The sequence below is a fragment of the Pleurodeles waltl genome, chromosome 6 (assembly GCF_031143425.1).
Source record: "Pleurodeles waltl isolate 20211129_DDA chromosome 6, aPleWal1.hap1.20221129, whole genome shotgun sequence".
Classification (NCBI taxonomy): domain Eukaryota; kingdom Metazoa; phylum Chordata; class Amphibia; order Caudata; family Salamandridae; genus Pleurodeles; species Pleurodeles waltl.
This window is the reverse complement of record NC_090445.1, coordinates 206,353,813-206,374,942: the sequence shown is the minus strand read 5'-3', so window position 1 is coordinate 206,374,942 and position 21,130 is coordinate 206,353,813. Positions and strand designations below refer to the sequence as shown.

The 21,130-nt window shown below is 43.5% G+C and overlaps 1 protein-coding gene across 1 annotated transcript in view; it reads left to right on the top strand.

The window, feature by feature from the left end:
- LOC138301903 (peptide YY-A-like) overlaps positions 1-21,130 on the top strand; it is a 95,242-nt gene that overhangs the window by 59,783 nt on the left and 14,329 nt on the right. Inside the window, exon 2 of the mRNA XM_069242379.1 lies at positions 6,854-7,041. Coding sequence (XP_069098480.1) covers positions 6,854-7,041 — 188 coding nt within the window. The remainder of the gene's footprint in view (positions 1-6,853; positions 7,042-21,130) is intronic.

Below are 21,130 nucleotides of genomic sequence, written 5' to 3'. Positions count from 1 at the left end.
TTGTTTTGTGAGTTTTCGTAGAGGGCTCTTGCCACATCTAAATAGGATTCAATATCGCTGATGTCTTTTGGTGCAGGAGGATCATTGAGGGCTTTAACTCACTCAGGTGGGGGCACTTTCCTTTGTCTGAGAAGATGTGCCAGAAGAACTGGAGTTGGCTCTTGTGAAAGTCTCCCACCCCTGTATTTAGGGTTAGGTTGGCTTGTCATAGTGTTCAGCAGACCCTGTGTGACGTATTGTCATGCTCATCCCTGGATGTCCTGAATGCGAGGTTGTTGTCACTGTAGTTGTGTGTGTGTTGCTGATCAGCCAAATTACCCTCCTGATTGCTTCTGGGAAGGTTTCTGCTGTTGAAGATATCCCTAAATTCAGTCGGTTGTATCGGTACAGCCTGAGGTGGATGGTGAGTGTGATGATGTACCTCAAGTTTGTATGCAGGTTCCAAAGGTGGTATCTTTTGTTTAGGTTTACTTTGGAGAATGCTCTGGCTCCATTTAGTAGGCCAATCATGTTGCATTTCTGGCACGTTTGACCTATTGTGGGAATTCTTTCTTCATTCGGATATTAATGACCACATCTATAGCATTCTCGTTTGTTGTATTTTGTTTTGTGCTTGCGTTTGTTGTTGGTTTTGGCATGTCCTATTGATTGGCGTCTGCCTCCTACTAGTGCTTGATGTTCTTGTTTTTGTCTTGTCCCGTAATCAGAATGCTTATTCCCTTTTTTCTGCCTTCCCCACTTGATTTTCTTTGGTTGGTCTTCTGTCTGTTATATAATCATATCATCAATTTTGCCAAAAGTGCAGCCTTTTCTGAGTAGACTGCGCTGGAGTGACTTTGATTGGCATCCTTAAATGGTGACTCATGCTTCACCTGCAAATTTGTTGAATTTGCAGTGCATGACTAAGCTGTGCAGTCAGGTTATGAAATCAATTATTGGTTAATCTTTTTTTGCGAGGCAAGATTGAAGTTATAGCACGCATAGTCTACACTTTTCTTTCTTAGGAATATTGATTTTTGCGCATCGCATATCTTATGATACGGTGTGGTCTATATGAGCGGCATTCATTCAATGATTCATCAGATGTCTTTGCTGGCTAAGTCTTTCAAAGTGCAGCATATGATTTCGTCATTTTCTCTGCATGCTTCTATGAAATCGTCAAAGTCATCCAGCCATTCAGCCGATTAGGGGAACAATATAGTTTCCTGGTACTATGATGAACTGGAGTGGTGGTCTGGAGAATGATGTGGATCCTTTAACCAGATTTGGCTTACAGGACATTGTTGGGTTGGTTTCAGTAATTTGATTCTCTCTCTTTGGTTCCTTTCTTTCTTGACTGAGTGTGTCTTCTTCCCTATTTCTTCAGTATCCAGTATGGTCCTTATCCTATCCTGGCTTAGGTTCCTTATTTCTATGTGTTTTTGTGAATTAAACTGCTCTGACTTCAAAAAGGCTGTTGCTTTTATGTGGCAACAGTCATCGTTTGTGTCCTGGGTTTTCTTGAATGCACTGGCGGGCTCCCCGCCCTCCAGACGGCTCCCACTCTGTGGTGCCTGAATCATTTTTTGACACACTTTTAATCTTGTCTTCTTTATATGCTGATTACTAAAATTGCCGCACATTCTCTCTTTGTTGAAAGCTTTGTCTCTCTTGTTGCTCAAAAAGCTTTGAATCTGAGCATGCTGCCGTTAGGTTTCTTCCAGTCTGGGCATGTGGTGCGACCATCTTAGTCATCACGTAAGGTACTGGCTGCGCCTGAGCCACCAGCTGCATCCCAGGTGGCTTGGGCAGGGTCTCCTTGCCGCTGCTGGGAGTGGGCCTGTTGGGAGTTGTTTCCTCCACCTCCAGGGGTGGCATTGACGCCTAGTTTGTGTCCAAGATTAGTGATACTGCACACTCTGTGTTGGTTGCTTGTAGATTGCTCTCTTCAGGGCATCTTGTGGCACATGCATAGAGCTGTGTTAGCCTGGTGTGACGAGTATTCACCGTGGCTACAGGTTGTACCTTCGACATGTTGTGGCAGGGTTGCTCCTTCCCTTCGTCACCTGTTGTGGTATGATAGCTCAATGAAGAGGACATCAAACAAACCAGATATGTGGATCATATTTTATTGACCTTTCAGGATCTCAATGTGACTTCCACACCCTCTCCATGATACTACACCCTTCCCCCCACTCATCCCTTTGTTTACACTTGGCACCAACCCACATTCACACTTGTCTCCTGAATTGTTCTTGATTTTGTTGTCCTCTGCTCAGCTGAAGTGCTGACCAGCAAGGCAGGTGTCTTCCAGCTGGTTCCATTACAAACACATTAGTTGAAGGAGGATTCCGATATTGTTCCCTTGTGGTGCCAGGTGATCATCCATTTGCATCACAGAGGCTCACACATGGCATGGGACTCAATGGAGCTACCCCTATAATCTGGCCCCCACCAATAAATTTGGGGCAGAAATTGCAGTGGATGAAGACTTGAGGAAGCCTACCAGGAGGTGGTCTGTAACATTACCATTCCCTTTTCCAAGATGATGATTAGTGCACATGTACATGTTTCTTCAGCATGAACGCTCTATAAGGTGCTCTGCTCTGGGAGAACAATTCAGAATGTCACACTAGGAAACAACTTTTAGCTTTTGCTACAAGAGGGACCCGCATAAGGGTCCAGTTTTCCAAAGAAGGGTTTTTGAGAGCCAAGTACTAATGGGTAGGTTTGCCAAAATGTAAAAGCCATGGATAGATTTACGATGTTTGGGAGAGGTTATAGGTTCATTTGAGAGAAAGTAAGATGAAGCTAGACAAAGATAAGACAGAGAGAGTTGTCTGACAGAATATCGAGGAAACAACTATCACGTGGACAAAATATTGTGTCCAATATATCAAGGACCAAAATATCGAGAAGATATATATATATATTTATATATATATATCATCAAGATACATATATGTGAAATTAAGTATAGTTAAAGTTTTCTTACTCATAGAAACTTACCTTCACAATATTTTTGTCATCGATATTCTCGACATAATATTTTGTCCACATGATATTTCTTTTCTGATATTTTGTGCAAACACCAGCAGAAAGAGGGACACAAACCATAGAGGTTAAACTAGCATAGGTTAAAGTTTAAATAAAAATATTTAAAGGAGCATGCACCTTTACATTGCCATTGTCATATTTCTATAGGTAAAGCATGTATTTATCTGTCTGTATGTCAATTTATCTGGAATAAAGGGCCATAAATGATTTAGAACTGCACAGTTTTTGACTAATCTTGCAAAATATGTTTAGTGTCCCAAGAAGAGGTTCTCTTCTCCCAGGATCAAAACAAATGTGCCGAAATATTTCTCAATTTTCTCACCACCTTGTACTTTCTTTTCCTTCTGAAATGCCCCTTCACAGCTTCTAGCTCATCTTTCTCTGACAAACAACCCTGGCGCTTTCTCCTCCATGCAAATTTCTACCCAGTTGCCATTTTTAGCGAATCCTACCCCTGCATCTACCAGCCCATATATTTTCCCTGCTTTTGTTTGCCTCTGGGGATCTTTCCGCCACATTTTCCTTTGTTTCCTGGCTTCCCTCCCTATCCTCACATATCCCCAACCATCCAAGTTTTCCTCCACTTCCTGTGCTCTGTCCTACACCTCTCTGTCCCCCCATCTTTGTCCTTCGGATCCCAAGTTAATAGTACTCTGTGGTATAAAGGTCCTTTCTTCAAACTACACTCATACACATTTAATTTTAGAATGCTTGCTGACTGTGGCAGTAATATTTAACTTTGAACAACACAGGTACAGAACAAACTAGTTAGCTGACCAAACCAGTTAGTTGAAGCTAAGGTATCAAAATAGGTTAGGATAAGAATTATTATGCTTTGAAGATAATATCCTCTGAAATAGGATGACAGAAAGGAAGAATGTAATATTATGCACAGATCTGTATTTCAAATGGCATGCTTATATTTGGTGTGGGTAAATGGAAAGGGGAAAGTAATAGCTGTGTTTCTTTTTTGCAAAAATGGGTATAGTGCCCTGTGGAAAAAGAGTCAGATGTTTTACTTGGACATCTGATGTAGAGAAGGAAAGAAGGGACGCATGACAACTCCGATAGACAGCTATAAAATCACCTGGCTTTCACTAGGCCTACTTTCTGTGAGTCAAACGTCTGCAGCGTTTTAATCGTATGTACTCTTTTCGCTCTGTGCCTTAAACATGTCCTATACTATAAATTTATGAACTGTGGGTAGCTGCCATACCAACACACATTTCTTCATTATGTCTGTTCTGTTTTCCCCACTTAAAAATAATTCACGTTGGAAATGTGTGCACTTTATGATATAAACAATGATGGTGAAAGTTCTTAAGGTTGTGAAGTTGTTCTTTTGTGGATTTTGATCCTGTGTGATTGTTCATTGTACATAGTTTTTGTTTATTGTTTTCGGTTGGGTCTGACCCTCTCTGCTAGGTCATCCCCAAACCTTTTTGCCTTCAGTCTTCCTGTTCTCTGAATTAGTTTTTGTTGGCATTAGGACTCTGTGCACTTTACTACTGCTAATTAGTGCTAAAGGGCCTGTGCTCTTGCTAAAACATAGTAAAATTGGCCTATAACTGACAGGCACATTCAGTGTACATGTAAGTCCCTAGTAGAGTTTTACTACATTTACCAAGCGCCTGTAACCTAAATTCTACTAGTGGACTAGCAACACTCATTGTGCCACCCACTAAAAGTAGCACTGTAAAACAAATCTCAGGCCTACCATTGCAGCCTGTAGTGCAGTTTTAACTGCCATTTCAACTTGGAAAAACAAACCGTTTCCGGGCTTAAAACTTCTATTTAAATACATACATGACTTCTAAGGTTGGCACTTAACAGCCCATAGGGCTGGGTGCAGTGTACTTAAAAAGTGCGACATGTGTTTTTAAGTTTTACATATCGTGGTACTGAAAAACTCCTAAATGTGTTTATCACTACTGTAAGGCCTACCTCTCCCATTGGATTACATTGAGTTACCTTATTACAGATATTAAGTGCTAATTTTTGATGGGGAACCAATAGGGAGGTGAAGTTTTGGACTCAAACGAAGTGTAATTTTATACCCTCTATAATGGGAAAGTCAGATTTTAAATATAAGAAATCTGAAAATGCCACTTTTAGAAAGTAGACATTTTCTTGTCTTAATCATTTGATGCTTGCTGCATGTGTCCTGGGTCACATGACTGTGAACGGCTTTGCAGCTGGTATATTTATCCCAGACAGTGAGACAAGGGGGGATTAGGTGATGGCAGAATGGGCTATCCTGTCAGGATGGTGAGAGTGGAGCTATTCTCCTACTCCACTTACACCTTAAAGGGGTGCCTCCAGCACACATACACAAAGGAAGCTGACACCAGCCTTTTGTCACCCCAGACACCTTGGAACATTGGCAGGACAAGGGAAAAACTTTCCACAACGAGATGTGGGGGTAGCTAAAATGTCCCTGAATCCAAAGGCTGGCACCAGGTATAAATATTGGACCACCTGAACTATTCGTCACTACACTCCTAAACCTGTGGACATCACAGAAGAAGGAAAAACATGTTCCCCAAAGAATTGTCCTGCTGCTTGAGGCCTGCCTTGTTCCCCAGAGGACTGTCCTGCTGCTACCAAAGGACTGCCCTGCTGCTCTATACCTGCCTTGTTCCTCAGAGGATTGCCCTGCTGCTTGAGGCCTGCCCTGCTCTTTACGAAGGAAGACTGGACCTGCTCCTTCATCTTAGGCTAACTTGAGTGACTCCAAGGGTCAGTTGGCTGACTTCATTTTCTGAGCTACAGCGACACAATGAGCTCCAGATGCCTCCATACAACAGCCCAGCTGAACTGCTGCAACTGGACCTGGAACTTTGCCTAAATATGTGGAATGTTTTGTGTAGGCTGGTATCGAAAATTCTTGCTGTACCTGGCATGGGTAACCTATGATTTGTGAACAAATAAAAGCTGTTTTATGCCCCTTGTGCCGATTTAGTCATCCAAAAATAATTGTGTTCAATTAGTAAATTAGTCGAAAGGTTTTGCTCAATGATGGTGTAAACTATTAGCATAACATACATTTAGTGAAAGAAAATCAGAAGTGTGATGTGGCTGGTGCAGTGTACTTGTTATCCAGTCCTGCTAGAAATATGTTACAGACTGAGGTGCCATCGTTGTTCCTGTGGTTTCCTTTGGTCTCTCATTGTTCGTAAGTGGATGCCCTTTATGTCACAGTTTCTAAGAGGTAATAACCCTCAATATCTGCTCACAATATAACTCAGAAACTAACATCATTACATCTGCACTGTTTAAAAGTATGCTTATATCCTTTGTGGCTATTGCAAAATGTAACTTGTTCAAATGTGTGTGTCAAATGAAGAATATGCATCAGCAGTATAACAGATGCTTGAAACAATGACCACTGCGAACCTGGGGAAAAGACATTTTGGCAGAGTCCTGATGGATTTGACCGGTGGGTGGGATTGAGGGGGATTGGGTGGGAGGCTGCAGTCCTAGCCTATGAAGGAAGCGAAAATGATTGTATCTCACCCCTGATATATTCCAAATTTCGGCAGCAATCAGAAGCCACGCCATGAGTAGGCAAAGGTAATCCATCAAGTACAAGTGGGAGACACTTTTCGGGTTGTCCTTCTTTTAGCACCAGAGTAGGGCCCTGCTGGAGGAGCACTGAGACCAGCCTCTTGGTGGTCCCTGGTGTTAGAGAGCTGTGAATATGCCAGAAGAAGGGAACTGTAAGGGTGTGAGTAAACTATTCGCTGTGGGGCACCGGCGGATCACAGCTCTGGCACCTCAGAATTCTAGTCACCCTGTTGTTTCTTCTCTCTTGTAGATGGCCGCCCTCCAGGCACGCTGGCTATCCCTCTTCACTCTCACCTGCTGCTTGGCGCTGTTTTTGAGTCACTGTGTTCACAGCGCCCCGAGTGAGCCTGAGCACCCAGGCGATGATGCTTCTCCGGAGGAGCTGGCCAAGTACTACTCAGACTTGTGGCAATACATCACCTTCGTCTCCCGTCCCAGGTGAGTTTCCGGACTCCATAGTAGGACAGAAGATGCTCTGGCATGAAGCTGAAAGCTGGGGGTCAGTCCCAAGACATGGAGCCCGGTAGAGGGGGCATTAATTATGCAAGCTGGAAATATCTCAGCAATTAATAATGATGCAGCTTGTCATTAAGGATTTTAAAACCCAGAGCACTTTGGAAGACCTCAAACCTCGAACAAGTCAAAATCACTCAATGCTCATTTCTTTCCTTTAAAAATGCCACTGTCGATTCCACAACTTCACTCCCTGAACAAATAGTTATATTTGTATGAAAGATGAACAGGCGACATTGCTTTTCTCTTGTTTATGTTTATCTTTTAGGAAAGTGAACAAGAATCATAATATATTAACATGGCCCAAGAACATGACCAGTGTGATGGTTAGTGTATAGAATAAAATTAAAGATTACTTATTTCATATTCATTGGTCGGGAGCACACAGTACACACGTACCCTGTTTCTGCCGAGTGATAGCAAAGCGCTGTACACAAGCCCACCAGAAGCTTTTTTGGGACCTGAGTCACAAAATTCACGCAGGGCCCCATCTTTGGTATCCTAAATTGTGGTGGCCTTGGTTGTAACTCCACATACTTTTATCTTAACACATCCGATTGTCGCAATGATGAAAGACATTCCCAAGTGCACTTAGTTAAAGGAGTTGGGCTTTTGAAATCTATGGGGCAGGGATCGGAAGCGCTCTGGTCCACAATTCCTGCCTTACGCCTTTGTCACAATGGGTCACAGTGTTGCTGAAAGGTCACAGTGGTAACAAATGGACAAATGTAATCCTGGAGGGTCCACATTCTGTGAAGTTAAAGGCAACGCCTGAAACTGCAGAAAGGTTTCATTAAGGCTGTGGCAATGAAAAGGACGTATCATAGTTACTAAAACACAATTTTGATATTTATTTCAGTTCTACTGGCTGAAGATAACTATTTCCAGTATTGTTTGTTGGCTCTCTGTTATAATGAGCTAACGAAGAAGTAATGGGGTGAGAGGAATGAAAGCTGATGGGGGTTAAATAGACCAATATTTCAAAATCTGCCTTTCCTGAATACGTTTGAATACGTCAAAAGTTCATGCAATTATGCAAAGCAAATTACTCGAAGTTTGCAAAGCCCTAGTCCACAGCTCAAAATCCAGAACTCCCGGTCAAGATTGTTAGCCTTGAGTCACTGACATTTCCTGGAAGGTGTAGTCATTGTTGCAAGGTGAATTTGCCAGGCAGTGTCAACTCTTGGTCACCTTGGTCAATGGCTCGTCCTGGTTTATTCCCTTGGAGGTCTCAAAAGGCATGCAGGCTGATAGTTGGCAGAGCTGTGGAATGCTTTTGTGGCTCCTGGACCACAAACTTTTTGTGGGGCTCCTCTCTGATTTTCCAGAAGACAACCACAGAGAACAACACACTCACCATGGTAAACACTATCTAAATAGCACACCATACCTTTTATCCCTTCCAGTGCCACCCCACCTTTGCTTTTCTAATCTAGCTCTAGGTATGTCTTTATGTCAACATTTTGCTGGTGTTAATACCCATGACTGTCTTCATTGCATTTCTCGAGCGGTTTGGCACCAAAGAACTTTGGCAATGTTGTTTAGCTCTGACCTGTGCTAGAAATTGTTGCCTTTGATGCTAAAACCGGTATAAGTGAAAGAAATGGTGTTCAAGCACGTGCACCACATAAAAAGAAAAATTGTGTTTCAGACAGGCCGTAGAGCACGTTTCCTAAAGCCAGAAGAAGCCCTTACTAGGAAGTATCAAGCACACTGATCCCGATTGAACTTTCTTCCACTGCTTCATCATCTAAATCAGGGTTTCAGGTCCAAAGTCTGGTCAAGGTCCCCTTCTTCGAAAGGCCACTTAGAGGAAGGTCTATGGCCATGATTGTGAGTTAAGCATGGAGGTAATTACCACATGGAGGGGTAAACAGCGCGTGCCTTTAACAAATCGTCTATCACAAGTTAAAACAGTATGTTTTATTTAGCACATGCGCCAAATACAGCATATCTGTAGTCCATGTCTGCCATTTAACACATGCACTATTTAATGCATACAACATTTACCAAATACAAACAATAACGCTTGTGGTAAGTAACACCCGATTACAAGTAAGAGATGTGAAAAAAAACAGTGAAATATACCACCTTAAAATACAACCAGTCAAAAGCAGGTAGTAAAACTTAATTAAAGTGTAGGGAATCAAAGAAAGTTGCAAAACAATAGAAAAAAACTAAAATCAACAAAATAATGCAAAAAAACACAGTAGATGCACTCTTTGCTCTTAAAATAATAAAAGCAGACACACCTGCACACAGGCCCAGATCTACATGAACAGCCAGGGACAGGTGAAGCTCTCACAGGTTGACTGCAGCAGATCACGCTTATATTCTGCAATACACCACCATGGATGCAGCATCATTAGGCCACCGTATGACAAAATGCCAAAGACATGTTCTTCTACAACAAACCGAGCTGTATGAGAGTGAAAACCAGGCCACCAATCAATGAACCCAAATGGTGCAGCAACACAGTATAAGAACCTGGATTGACGAAGTAAGGATGCAACCCATAAACATGTGTCTGTTTGAGATCCCAAGGATACACAGACTTGATATTGCACCATACAAAACATATTTTATGACAAGACCGGAGGCTCCTATTATGCGTTCTTTTCTTGCTTTAATTTAAATAGCAGCAAGTGAAACTACAAATCCCATGGGCGTAAAGAACACAAGCCAATGGGAAACAATCTGAAGTCCATAAATCAAGAACCAATGACATAAGAGTAACTATATTGTGACGTAACTGGACTGCGAACAGCCCTCTTTTCTTGCTGCTCGCAGCCAGTTAAGTCGTGTTTTCTTTCTTTATCCGTGTTTTGATAAGAAATATTGTACTTGTTGCCTTAGTATTGCTTTATTTATTTGTTACGCTAATTACGCTTGATTACGCAAATTTTTTGCTTATTTCCTTATTTAGACGGCATGTTGCCGCACGTTTGTTTTATTATTTCCAGTTAAAGTTGGCTTCGCTCGAGCGTTGCGCTCTGCCGCGCGACGGCTTACCGCGCTGCTGCTTCGCGCGGGCGCTGCGCTCCGCCGCGCGGCGGCTTACCTGTCTCCTTGGGCGTCCAACCGTCTTTTCGGCTCGCGCCCAAGGAGATAGGAACGTCCTGCTGCAGTCGGCGTTTTCTCTGCACAACAGCCGGCATTTCTCCGAGTTGCCTCTTCCTCCTGACGTAGTTTTTTCCTGCCGCTCGCTTTAGCAAAGTTTCCGGGTTCCACCCTGAGGCGGGGCTTATTGATTTATTCAGTCTTCAGCCTGCATATTAACCCTCAAGCGCCCATTTGGTTTTTTGCCTAACTTGTTCCAGTCTGCTTTGTCCTCGGGCTTTATTTAGTTATAATGGAGTCTGGCAATTCCATTTCTCTCCAGGTTGACCAGGAGGAAGTGTCTGCCATTAAACAAGACATTAATATATTTATTCAAAATTCAGTACAGCAAGCTGTTAATACTTCCACGAATAAATTGTCAAAAAATCTGGAATGTTCTGTCTTAAAGATGTTTAATAAGACTTTTTCCGCCCAGTCTGCAGGGGATTGCAGACAGCGCCTTTCTCCTAAGCTAAGAAATGTTCAACAAACGGCGCAAAAGACTTGTGAGGTTTCCTCACCCATGGCAGAGGACGCGGTTCCTCAAAAGACTCCGATTAAGGAGAATAACTCTTCAGAAAACGCAGTGCTTAAGCGCAAAGCTAAAACTAAACATGTTATATCCCCCTTAATTATTTCTTCCATTCCGGATACCGATGATGACGTACCTGACGCAGATTCAGATGTTAATCTTTCTGACCATGATGATGTCGATTCCTCACCCATTCCTAAAAAGTCAAAACTTTCTTCTTCCAACGCAGGCACTTCAAATCCTCTTCTCGACTGCGAAGGGGTACCTATGTTTGACCCTTCATTTATTTTACATCCCAATTCGACCAAATGGTATCCGGCAGCTCATGTTGGAGAATACGTGTCAGCCAAACTATTTAGTTCTTTGGACAAGCAGACTCGAACCAAGCTCAAATCAGAGTGTGCTCGCCCCTCTTTGATACACAAATCCTCTACTACCCCTGTCATAGATCAACCCATTTTAACCTTTTTCACTAGGTTTGGCAAAGATCCTAGAAAAGGGATCGATAAAGCCTGGTCCTCTTGCCAGGATAAGCTACTGGATACTATTGGTCCTCTTACGAGGATTTTTGACATGGCTGAATCGGCCAGGATAGACGGGTCTTTTATTGATCCAGAAGAACTGTCTTTATGGGTCCAGAGGTCGTTTTGCCTTTTGGGAAACGCTAATTCGGCCATTTCCCAGGAAAGACGTAAAGGCATCCTCCTTAAATTAGATCCTAAATTGGTCCACCTTGCCACACTGCAACCTCAGGCAAAAACAGAGGGTTTCTTGTTCGGTGATAATTTCATTAAGGAAATAGGCAAATACGTTGCCACCTTCACGTCGCTCGACAAGGCCCAACAGTCTCTGAAGAAGGTATTTCATCAACGGGTTTTTGCCAGGGACGGCAGAGGCAGGAGCCGCTTTGCCGGCCAACCATATTACACTCAAGGCTCCCGTGGCAATTTCAATGCAGGATATCAAGACTTCAGACCCCAGTTTTACCCGCAAAGGTCCAGAGGCTTCCGTTCCAGAGGTTTCAAAAATACCAGAAATACCAATCAAACAGGTAAATTTGTTTCATTCTCATGTCTCTGTGGGCGGTCGTCTCCGCCATTTTCTTCCAAATTGGCAATCAATCACCTCAGACCCTTGGGTTCTAAACACCGTTCAGGGTTACATGATAGAATTTTATTCAATGCCAGTACAATGCACCGCTCCTCCGCTTCCTCATTTCTCTACAGACATGTCCGCTCTTATTTCCTCGGAGGTTCAATCCCTACTCCAGAAGCAAGCCATCGCTCTCACCCATCCAGATCCTGCGGGCTTCACCAGTTCCATTTTCTTGGTTCAAAAGAAGAACAAGAAAATGCGACCGGTTATCAATCTCAAGTCTTTCAACCAGTTTGTTGTCTACCGCCACTTCAAGATGGAAACCATTCTCCATCTCAGAGATTCCCTGTTGCAGAACGATTGGATGGTTCGCTTGGATTTACAGGATGCCTACTTGGTCGTCCCCATACATCCGGAACACAGGAAGTTTCTCCAGTTTCATTGGATCGATCAATTCTTCCACTTTACATCTCTACCTTTCGGTCTTTCATCAGCGCCATGGTGTTTCACCAAACTCCTGAAACCAGTGGTAGCACACCTCAGAGCTCGGGGAGTACGACTCCTCATTTACTTAGACGATATTCTTCTCATGAGTCATTCCCCACAATTACTCATCACAAATCTCAATCTCACTTGTTCCCTCCTTTCGGATTTGGGATTCATCATCAACAAGGAGAAATCTCTTCTTCATCCTACCCAAAGTATAGAATTCTTAGGGTTTCTGATAAATTCAGTGTCGGCCACCCTTCTTCTTCCCCCGGCAAAAATAAAATCTATAAAGTCAGAGATCCTTCAAGTTTTGCGTCATTCGTCCATTTCACTAAGAACCCTCGCTCGCATCGTCGGTCTCCTCTCATCTTCCATTCAGGCCATATTTCCAGGTCCCCTACATTACCGGGCACTTCAGCGCTTAAAGATTCAACATCTACGCAAAGGGCTTTCTTCTGCAGACGTGATTCCTCTAGACTACGATTCCCGTACAGAGCTGCAATGGTGGACAGACCATTTAGATGCCTGGAACGGGAAAACTATCTTTCCATCAGCCCCAGATCTTGTATTAGAGTCAGATGCAAGCCTAACCGGCTGGGGGGCCCGTTGTGGTCCAATCTCGACTGGAGGTTTATGGTCAATAGAGGAGTCCAAGTTGCATATCAACTGTTTAGAGATGCTTGCAGGCTCCTTTGCAATCAGAAGCCTGGCAAAGAACAAAGTCTGTTGCGCTATCCTTCTCAGGATGGACAATATTTCGGCGGTACGTTACATAAACCATCTCGGAGGTACGAGATCCAAACCCCTAGCAGAATTAGCAAAAAGCTTTTGGGAATTCTGCCTTTCAAACCAAATTTCGGTTCATGCAGAATATCTTCCGGGAACTCTCAATTCTGTCGCCGATTGGCACTCTCGTCACCTCCACGACTCAAGCGATTGGATGCTACATCCCACGGTCTTCAATTTCCTTCAAAACAATTGGGGACCTATGACGATCGACTTATTCGCATCTCGTCTCAACACTCAACTACCTCAATTTTTCAGTTGGCGTCCGGATCCTTTGGCCCTGGCCTCCGATGCATTCCTCCAAGATTGGTCCAAGTCCCTCTCTTACGCTTTTCCTCCCTTCATCATGATCAGCAGGGTGTTAGCTCAGGTCCGCCGCCAGGAGGCTACTTTAATTCTTATCGCCCCTTTCTGGCAATCCCAGATTTGGTTTCCAACTCTCCTGGAGTTATCCATAGATTTTCCGTTTCTCATCCCTTCTTTTCCAGATCTTCTCTTGGATCCCCTGCAACGCCCACACAACCTCATTCGCGACAACCTCCTTTCTCTTTCAGCATGGAAAATTTCGGGAGTTCCCAACATTTCCCTCTCATTTCATCACAAGCTTCAGCATATATCAGGCAATCCTGGGCCCCCGGAACAACAAAGGCTTACAAGTCAGCTTGGGCTTTATGGCATAGCTGGTGTCTGGGAAAACACATCGATTCCTTTTCGTCAGATGTCACTTTTATAGTGAATTTCCTTGCCGCTGAAGCCAGTAAAGGGAAAGCTTACCGTACTATTAACCTGTACAGGTCAGCTATTTCTTCTAATCACCATTTTGTTAACGGAAAACCGGTGGGTGAACACCCTCTTATTTGCCGACTTTTAAAGCGAGTAAAATTTGCCAATCCTCCGTTACCCAAGTACAATTTTTTATGGGACGTTAATGTGGTTCTAAATTTTTTCCTAGCTTGGCCTGACAATTCTTCCCTTTCTTTAAAGATGTTGTCGGCTAAACTCACCATGTTGTTGTGTCTTATTTCCATTAAACGTATTGCTGATGTCAAAGCGCTAGATATTTCTGCAAGACAGTTTACTCCGTCTGGTGTACTTTTTACTGTGTCTAGAAGAACAAAATCAAATTTACACTCTGTCTTTTACCCTTATTTTCCGGATCGTCCTAAATTATGTGTAGCTCAATGTTTAAAAGCTTATGAATTCATGACTGCTCATCTAAGAACGTCCTCTGCTACTCAATTACTTATCTCTTTCAGGAAACCTTACAAGCCGGTGTCTTCGGCCACCTTGGCTCGCTGGGTTAAATGGATTATGTCTTTGGCTGGGATTGACACTTCTATTTTTGGTGTTCACTCTGCCAGGGGTGCTATGGCTTCCAAAGCTTTTTGGACGGGTTCCCGTCTTGAGGACATTCTTAGATCTGCAGATTGGTCTAATGATAATGTTTTTAGAGTCTTTTATTGTAAACCAGTAGATAATGTTTCTTCAAATGTCATTAATTTGCTTTAAACTTGCATAATAGGAGCCTCCGGTCTTGTCATAAAATGTAGATTTTCCTAGTTTTAATGACGGAAAGTCTTAATTTTATTAAAGACACGGAGGCGAGTATTATCCCACCCGGATTGTGGTAACTTTTTCTGTCTTATTCCCATCCCTTTAGTGTCAACATCGGCGGTTCAACCGGCTACCTGATCCTTCCAGTCATAACGTGGATGCTCCATCAACATCTTCTTATCCTCTCCTCAGCCTTGCGGATCACCAGTGTGCGACGCTCCACCATCAGTTTCCTGGACTTATGAATTTTTGTTCCGAACTGTTATCTTTTATTATGGCTGTTCTCATTCTGGTTTCTATTTTTCCTTTATTTCGTACCAGCTGATTGTCAAGTGCAAGAAAAGAGGGCTGTTCGCAGTCCAGTTACGTCACAATATAGTTACTCTTATGTCATTGGTTCTTGATTTATGGACTTCAGATTGTTTCCCATTGGCTTGTGTTCTTTACGCCCATGGGATTTGTAGTTTCACTTGCTGCTATTTAAATTAAAGCAAGAAAAGAACGCATAATACTCGCCTCCGTGTCTTTAATAAAATTAAGACTTTCCGTCATTAAAACTAGGAAAATCTACATTTTTCCCTGTTACAGATATCCTGGAGCCCATGGGGATCCACTGCTAAGCCCCTTTGCTGAAAATGCTAGAAGGGCTAGAATTCTTTCCAACAGGCACCACACAGTAGACAGTAGTTTTTTTATGCGGTCATTTTCAGTCAGGTAGGAAGAACCAAAGTTAACAGACATGAGAGCTGTAATGTTGTTAAAAAATTGACAGGGTGGAGAATCACCATCATTGTGAAGAGTGGCCAATGTAATTTGACACACACATTCACATTGATTCATGTCATGTCATAAAGGCTAATAACCTTCTAATGGTACTGCTGACATATTTATTTTGGAATAAAACAATCCTAATGGACTGTAACCTTGATGATCAATGATTGATTTGTCTGCTCAGTACCTTATCGTGATGTTTTACCACAATATGATTAATATTGTATACATATAGTCAGCATCATAATCTTGTGGTATCGTCCCGACACCTAACAAACCAGTACAAAATACATATATCTACATTATACAGCATTTGCACATAAATAGTGTGTTTCATTTAACCGTTTCAGCACACTTGTTCTTGTCTGACTGAGGTCAGCTCATGTACATAAATGCAGCCAATTGACCCTACAGTATCAGAAATCCTGCTGTAGCACTGTTGTTTGCTTTGCTGGCATTAGCTGTGTGGGTGTCTAGGGGGAACTATATATGCTGCTCACTCACTCTCTGCAAAGCATCCATCACTTAGCAGAGTATGTTACTAACGATCAACTGAGAAATGTCACACACCAAACCTACTGTCTCCTATGTGGTGCCTGTTTCAAAGAATTCTCATGCTTCTAGCATTTTCGGCTAAGGGGGGTGGCAGTGGACCCCAGGTTGGGCTCCAGGAAATCCATAATGGTGAAAATATGTTTTGTATGGTGCCATATCGAGCCTGTGAATCCTCAAAATATCAAGCTGACTCATGTTTATGGGTCGTAGCCTTACTTTGTCAATCCAGGCTCGTATACTGTGTTGCTGCACCATTTGGGGTCATTGATTGGTGTCCTGGTGTCCATCTCCATGCTGCACAATTTGTTGTAGCAGAATAGGGATCTGGCATAGCATTATATAGTGGCCTAACCCTGCTGTATCCATGGTGGTGTACTACAGAATGTAAGTGTGAGCTGCTGCAATCTACCTGTGAGAGCTTCACCTGCCCTGGCTGTTAATGTAGGTCTGACCTTGTGTGCAGGTGTGTGTGATATTTTATTATATTCAGCTCAAACAGTGTAGGTAGTGCTTTTTTTGCATTATTGAGTAGTTCTTTTAGTTTTTCCATTGTTATATAGCTTTTCCTTCATTCCCTACATTTTAATGGATTTTTACACCCTGCTTTTGACAGGCGGTATTTTATGGTAGGTATTTTCCACTTGTTTTAATGACCTCTTATACTTGTAATTGGGTATTATTTACAACATGCATTTTTTCCCGTGCCTGGGTCAAATAGGGCAATTGTTAAATAGCGCATGTGGACTACAAACATGCAGTATTTTGCACATGTATTAAATAACACTCGCAGTTTCTAACTCTTGATCAGCTGAGACTCCTCCCCTAAGGAGGAGGAGCTTCGACCCAGTGCTTTCAGGAAAAGGAAAAATAAAATAAGAATAACACAATTTTATAATCATTTTATTTTTCATATGGAGCCAAGTTAGGGCAGGCGGGACTGGCCTGGAGGAGGGCTGGAGCTGGAGTGGTATGTGCACCATAAGTGCGCAAGTCCATTTGGCCAGCCGTGTTGGGCCTGCCAAACAGACATGCACACTTAGCATCTCTCCAAGGAGAAAGTGCACTGGGTCCAACTCCTAGTGTGAGTGCCGAACCAGGCCACTCACACCAATCACAATGCTGCTGTCATGGTGGTGACAGCAGCGTTGTGATTGGCTTAAGGAAGTCTGGGAGCCAGTGTGCTGCCCAGAAGAGGACGAGGCTGCTCAGGACTAGGACAGAGGAGAGAGGAACCCATCTCCCGACAGAGCAGGTAAGTGTTATCTGTTTCTTTTTTTTTTATGCCTTCCCCACCCCGCCACCACCGTTCAGTGGCAGCCACCACTGCTCTTGATCAGACAATTTGTTAAAGTCACGCACTATTTACCCCTGCATGCGGTAATTACCACCAGGCTTAACTCATAATCAAGGCCCTGGTAGTTACCACATGCTCTAACTAGCACATATTTGCTATTTATCACATAACGATTCCCTGGCACCAGTGCTTAATTTGTGCTTGTTGTTTCCGGTGCTGAGCACCTGCACTTATTTTTTAGGGCCGGGGCTTATTCTTCTGCCTCAAGCATTTGTTGCGAGCAAAAGACACATATGGAAAAGACGGAGGAAGGGAAAAACGAAAAGGCGTTGTAAAGGGAGAAAGTAGAAAGCTGCAAGAGTGAGCTGAAGGGGCAGGGAGTGGCTTTATTTGGATTGAAGAGACACAAGATGGCTTCATGATTACGCTGCCTCAGTGTTCCGTGTTCGCGCATTTAAATGCAGCAGCCGGCGTGTTCAAGAGGAGGGCTTTGGGCACGGCACGTTTTTATTTACAAATAAAGCACTGCCTGGCACACGGTAAAAACTCATGATCAGCAGGGGTGGCTCCTTCGCTATGGCTGGGACACCACCTCGAGGGAACAGGCACGAGGCGGATGGAGACGGCGGTAAGGTGAGGTTAATTGTTTTTTATTCCCCCCTCCACCCTTCAGATTTACGGTGCCCGATATCCTTGAATAAGCATGTGTTTACTCAGGAAAAACATGTTCTTTTCTTTAGCAGTAATGGCTCCGAATGCCAAATACATGTTGACTCGATTGAGAAAGAATCGAAGCGCGCGGCTCATCAAATAATGAGCAACGCACCACGCTGGCCAAAATAATTGCTGACTAAAACTTGTTCAACAGTGCCACGTAGTGGCTCACGCAGGATGTTAACCAAGAACCACCACGACAACACTCAGTTAATTGCAGATAGATCGAATTCATTGAAAGTTAACTTTACTGTGAGAAGTAGGAGTAGCACGGGTACCAACGGCCTTAACGCAAGGAAGGAAATTGTGCCGCCGATCCTCTACAATAGTAATAATAAAAAAAAACACTTGGGATACAGTGGGTCCCTCACCCACTTGGGCACGCACTATTCATAGCCACGCTCCCGAATTGTATAGATATGTATTGTACTGCCATTTGTGTAGTGCTAGGAAATATATGTCCAGTTGCAACAGGTTATAGCAATTTTCTAAGTCTGTGGCTATTTTTCCTCTGCGTTTTCACCTAAGTTTAGCAAGCATATACGCATGTGCGGGTTTGCTAGAGGTTCTGCATAGTGCGACAGAGGGATTCGAGCACGAGCCATGTTCCCTATGTTCATTATTTAATTTGGAGAAAAAAAAGTCGCCAGTGCCCAGTGTATACCTCTGTAAAACACTGCCGCTTGCACAATCTACTGTCCTTGCCAGGGATGCCAATTGAAGTACATTTTTAAAGAGGCCTAAACAACAGATGGTAGAATAGTCGTCTAATGTGACAATTTGGAATATTTCAGGTCATCCAAAGCTATAAGAATGGCATAGGAGAATTGATATTAATATTTTTAAAATCCATATTTAATTTGTAAACCCGCTACTATTGCTTACTGTTTAACACTAGACAGCGTGACCATGTGGTAAATTGCCATAAAATGTGATTGTGTTAAGAAACAATTTTAGAGCACCACCACCGGCAAACACCGGAACAAATTAAGCACAGTCTAACCCGCAGCCCTCCTATATTTTGAAAAATTTCCAAAATGAGAGTGTATCAGCTTCGTGGAGGCTGGGCATTTGTACACAGTAATGTTCAAGTCAAAATAGTGTGCAGGTTTAAACTCTTGGGGGATTAGGTAATGAGGATGCCCATGAAATATACAAATATTTGGAGCCAAATGTGCATTTCAAAGCAATGTATTACACATACTTTGACTAAAAGCCATGTAAATCCTAGGAAGTGTATTATTAATGTTTTGGAAGGAAATAAGGAAAAATACCTCCAAGATGACACCACGGACATTCAATTATGAGTCAATTACATTTGAAGCAGACTGAGTGAAGCCTGCTGCTTTGCTTCTGTCACTCCCCATTCAGGGCAATCAGAGGCCCGCTACCCACCAAGTGCCCATGTACTCAAACATCAGTCAATCAATCAGGATTTATAAAGTGTGGCCAATCACCCGATAGGGTATCCAGGCGCTTGCAGGGCCTGGAGGCTTATACGAGCAGCCAGGTCTCGAGGGCCATTCGGAATTCCAGAAATGAGGTGATGGTCCAGAGGTGTGATCATCGTTAAGGATCCTTAACTATGCTGAAAAGTTCTTTGGTGTTGTCAAAACATCGGACCAGGGACACCTCAGGGTCAGGTATCTTATTTTCTTCCCAATGGTTACTAGGATGGTGAGGATCTGATTGATGCCCAGAGCCCTCCAGGCAAGGCATAAGCAGGTTGAACAGACACTCATGCAACTTTATGTAACTTTTTGTACTCCAGGGCCACCTTAGGGAAAAAAAGTTATGTGAGGTGAGAGTGGGAGATGTCTCACTGAATGACAGTTTCTGATCGAATCAGTCTTGTGCCGTTATCTCACAAGGCATTTTTACATGAGTTGGGGCACAGTAGTGGCAATGCAAATTGAGGGGCCCCTGTTGAATGTAGTGAAGGCCCCCTCAGTTTTGCATATCCCAGAGATACTCATATACCTTTGGTTGAATGGGGAATGAAATGGAGCTTTCTCAAGATTGGGGGCCTGCGTTACACCCCTGGTGCGCATGTAAAAAAACGTAAGAATATACCAGCAAATAAGTCTCCAGCCTGGCAGCCGTCACTAGGCCACCCATGGCAATATGACTCCGCCCACCACAATGGTTTCTGTGGCTTTTTTACCACCATGAAAACCATGGCGGTAGGCCCTATCAGTGCCAGGGTATTCCTTCCTTGGCACTGATAGGGGTCTCCCCCGCCACCCTCCCCAGAGTCCTCCTCCGCCCTCCCACTCCTGACCCCCCGACTTACACACACCTACACGCACTTACATACACACTCATACACACACGCATACCCACTTTCACCCATGCATGCGTACATTCATACACACACACAGCAACACTCACTAATATACATTCAAGCACACACGCAATCACACAACACTACATACGCGTACACTCACACCCATTCATGCACACGCGCATTACACATGCCTCACACCCGCATACACGCATACAAACACAGTCACACACCCCCCCCCCACACACACACAACACCCCCTCCCCTGTTGGAGAACCCGACTTACCTGCTTGCAGGAGGTCCTCTGGCAGGAGACGGGACGCAGCGCTGCTGCCAGTAGCAGGGTCCGCCAGCAGAACACCGCCAGGCTGTATCATGGGTCATGACCATAGCCGGAATTGCTCCAGCCTTCTGGTGGGATTCTGGCTACAGACATATTTTGGTGGATGGTTGGTAACCATGGCGATGGTATGTTGGCGGCTGTCGCCGTGGGGATAGGCAGCATTTGCCCCCAATGTTATAATGAGTGCCTTAGTAATGTGCAGATAAACCATTTTCAATTCACCAATTAAAATAGACTGAAATCAAATATTTTTTTGCCCTCTACCAAAGTACCAGGCAGCATATACTGGTGAAAAAAGTAAATCAAGTTGCCCCAGTTTTCTGAGCCTGATTATTTTCTCTCCATGTCAAGTAGTTTTAAATCCAGCATGCATATCTATGTGGCATGCCTGTCTATGTGTGCTGGGTGTCATAGGGGTTTCCTAGCACCGTGTCCTAGCCCAAGTATCCACCATCTTTCAACTGCCCCAGCACAGTTGAAAGATGGTGACTTCAGCAC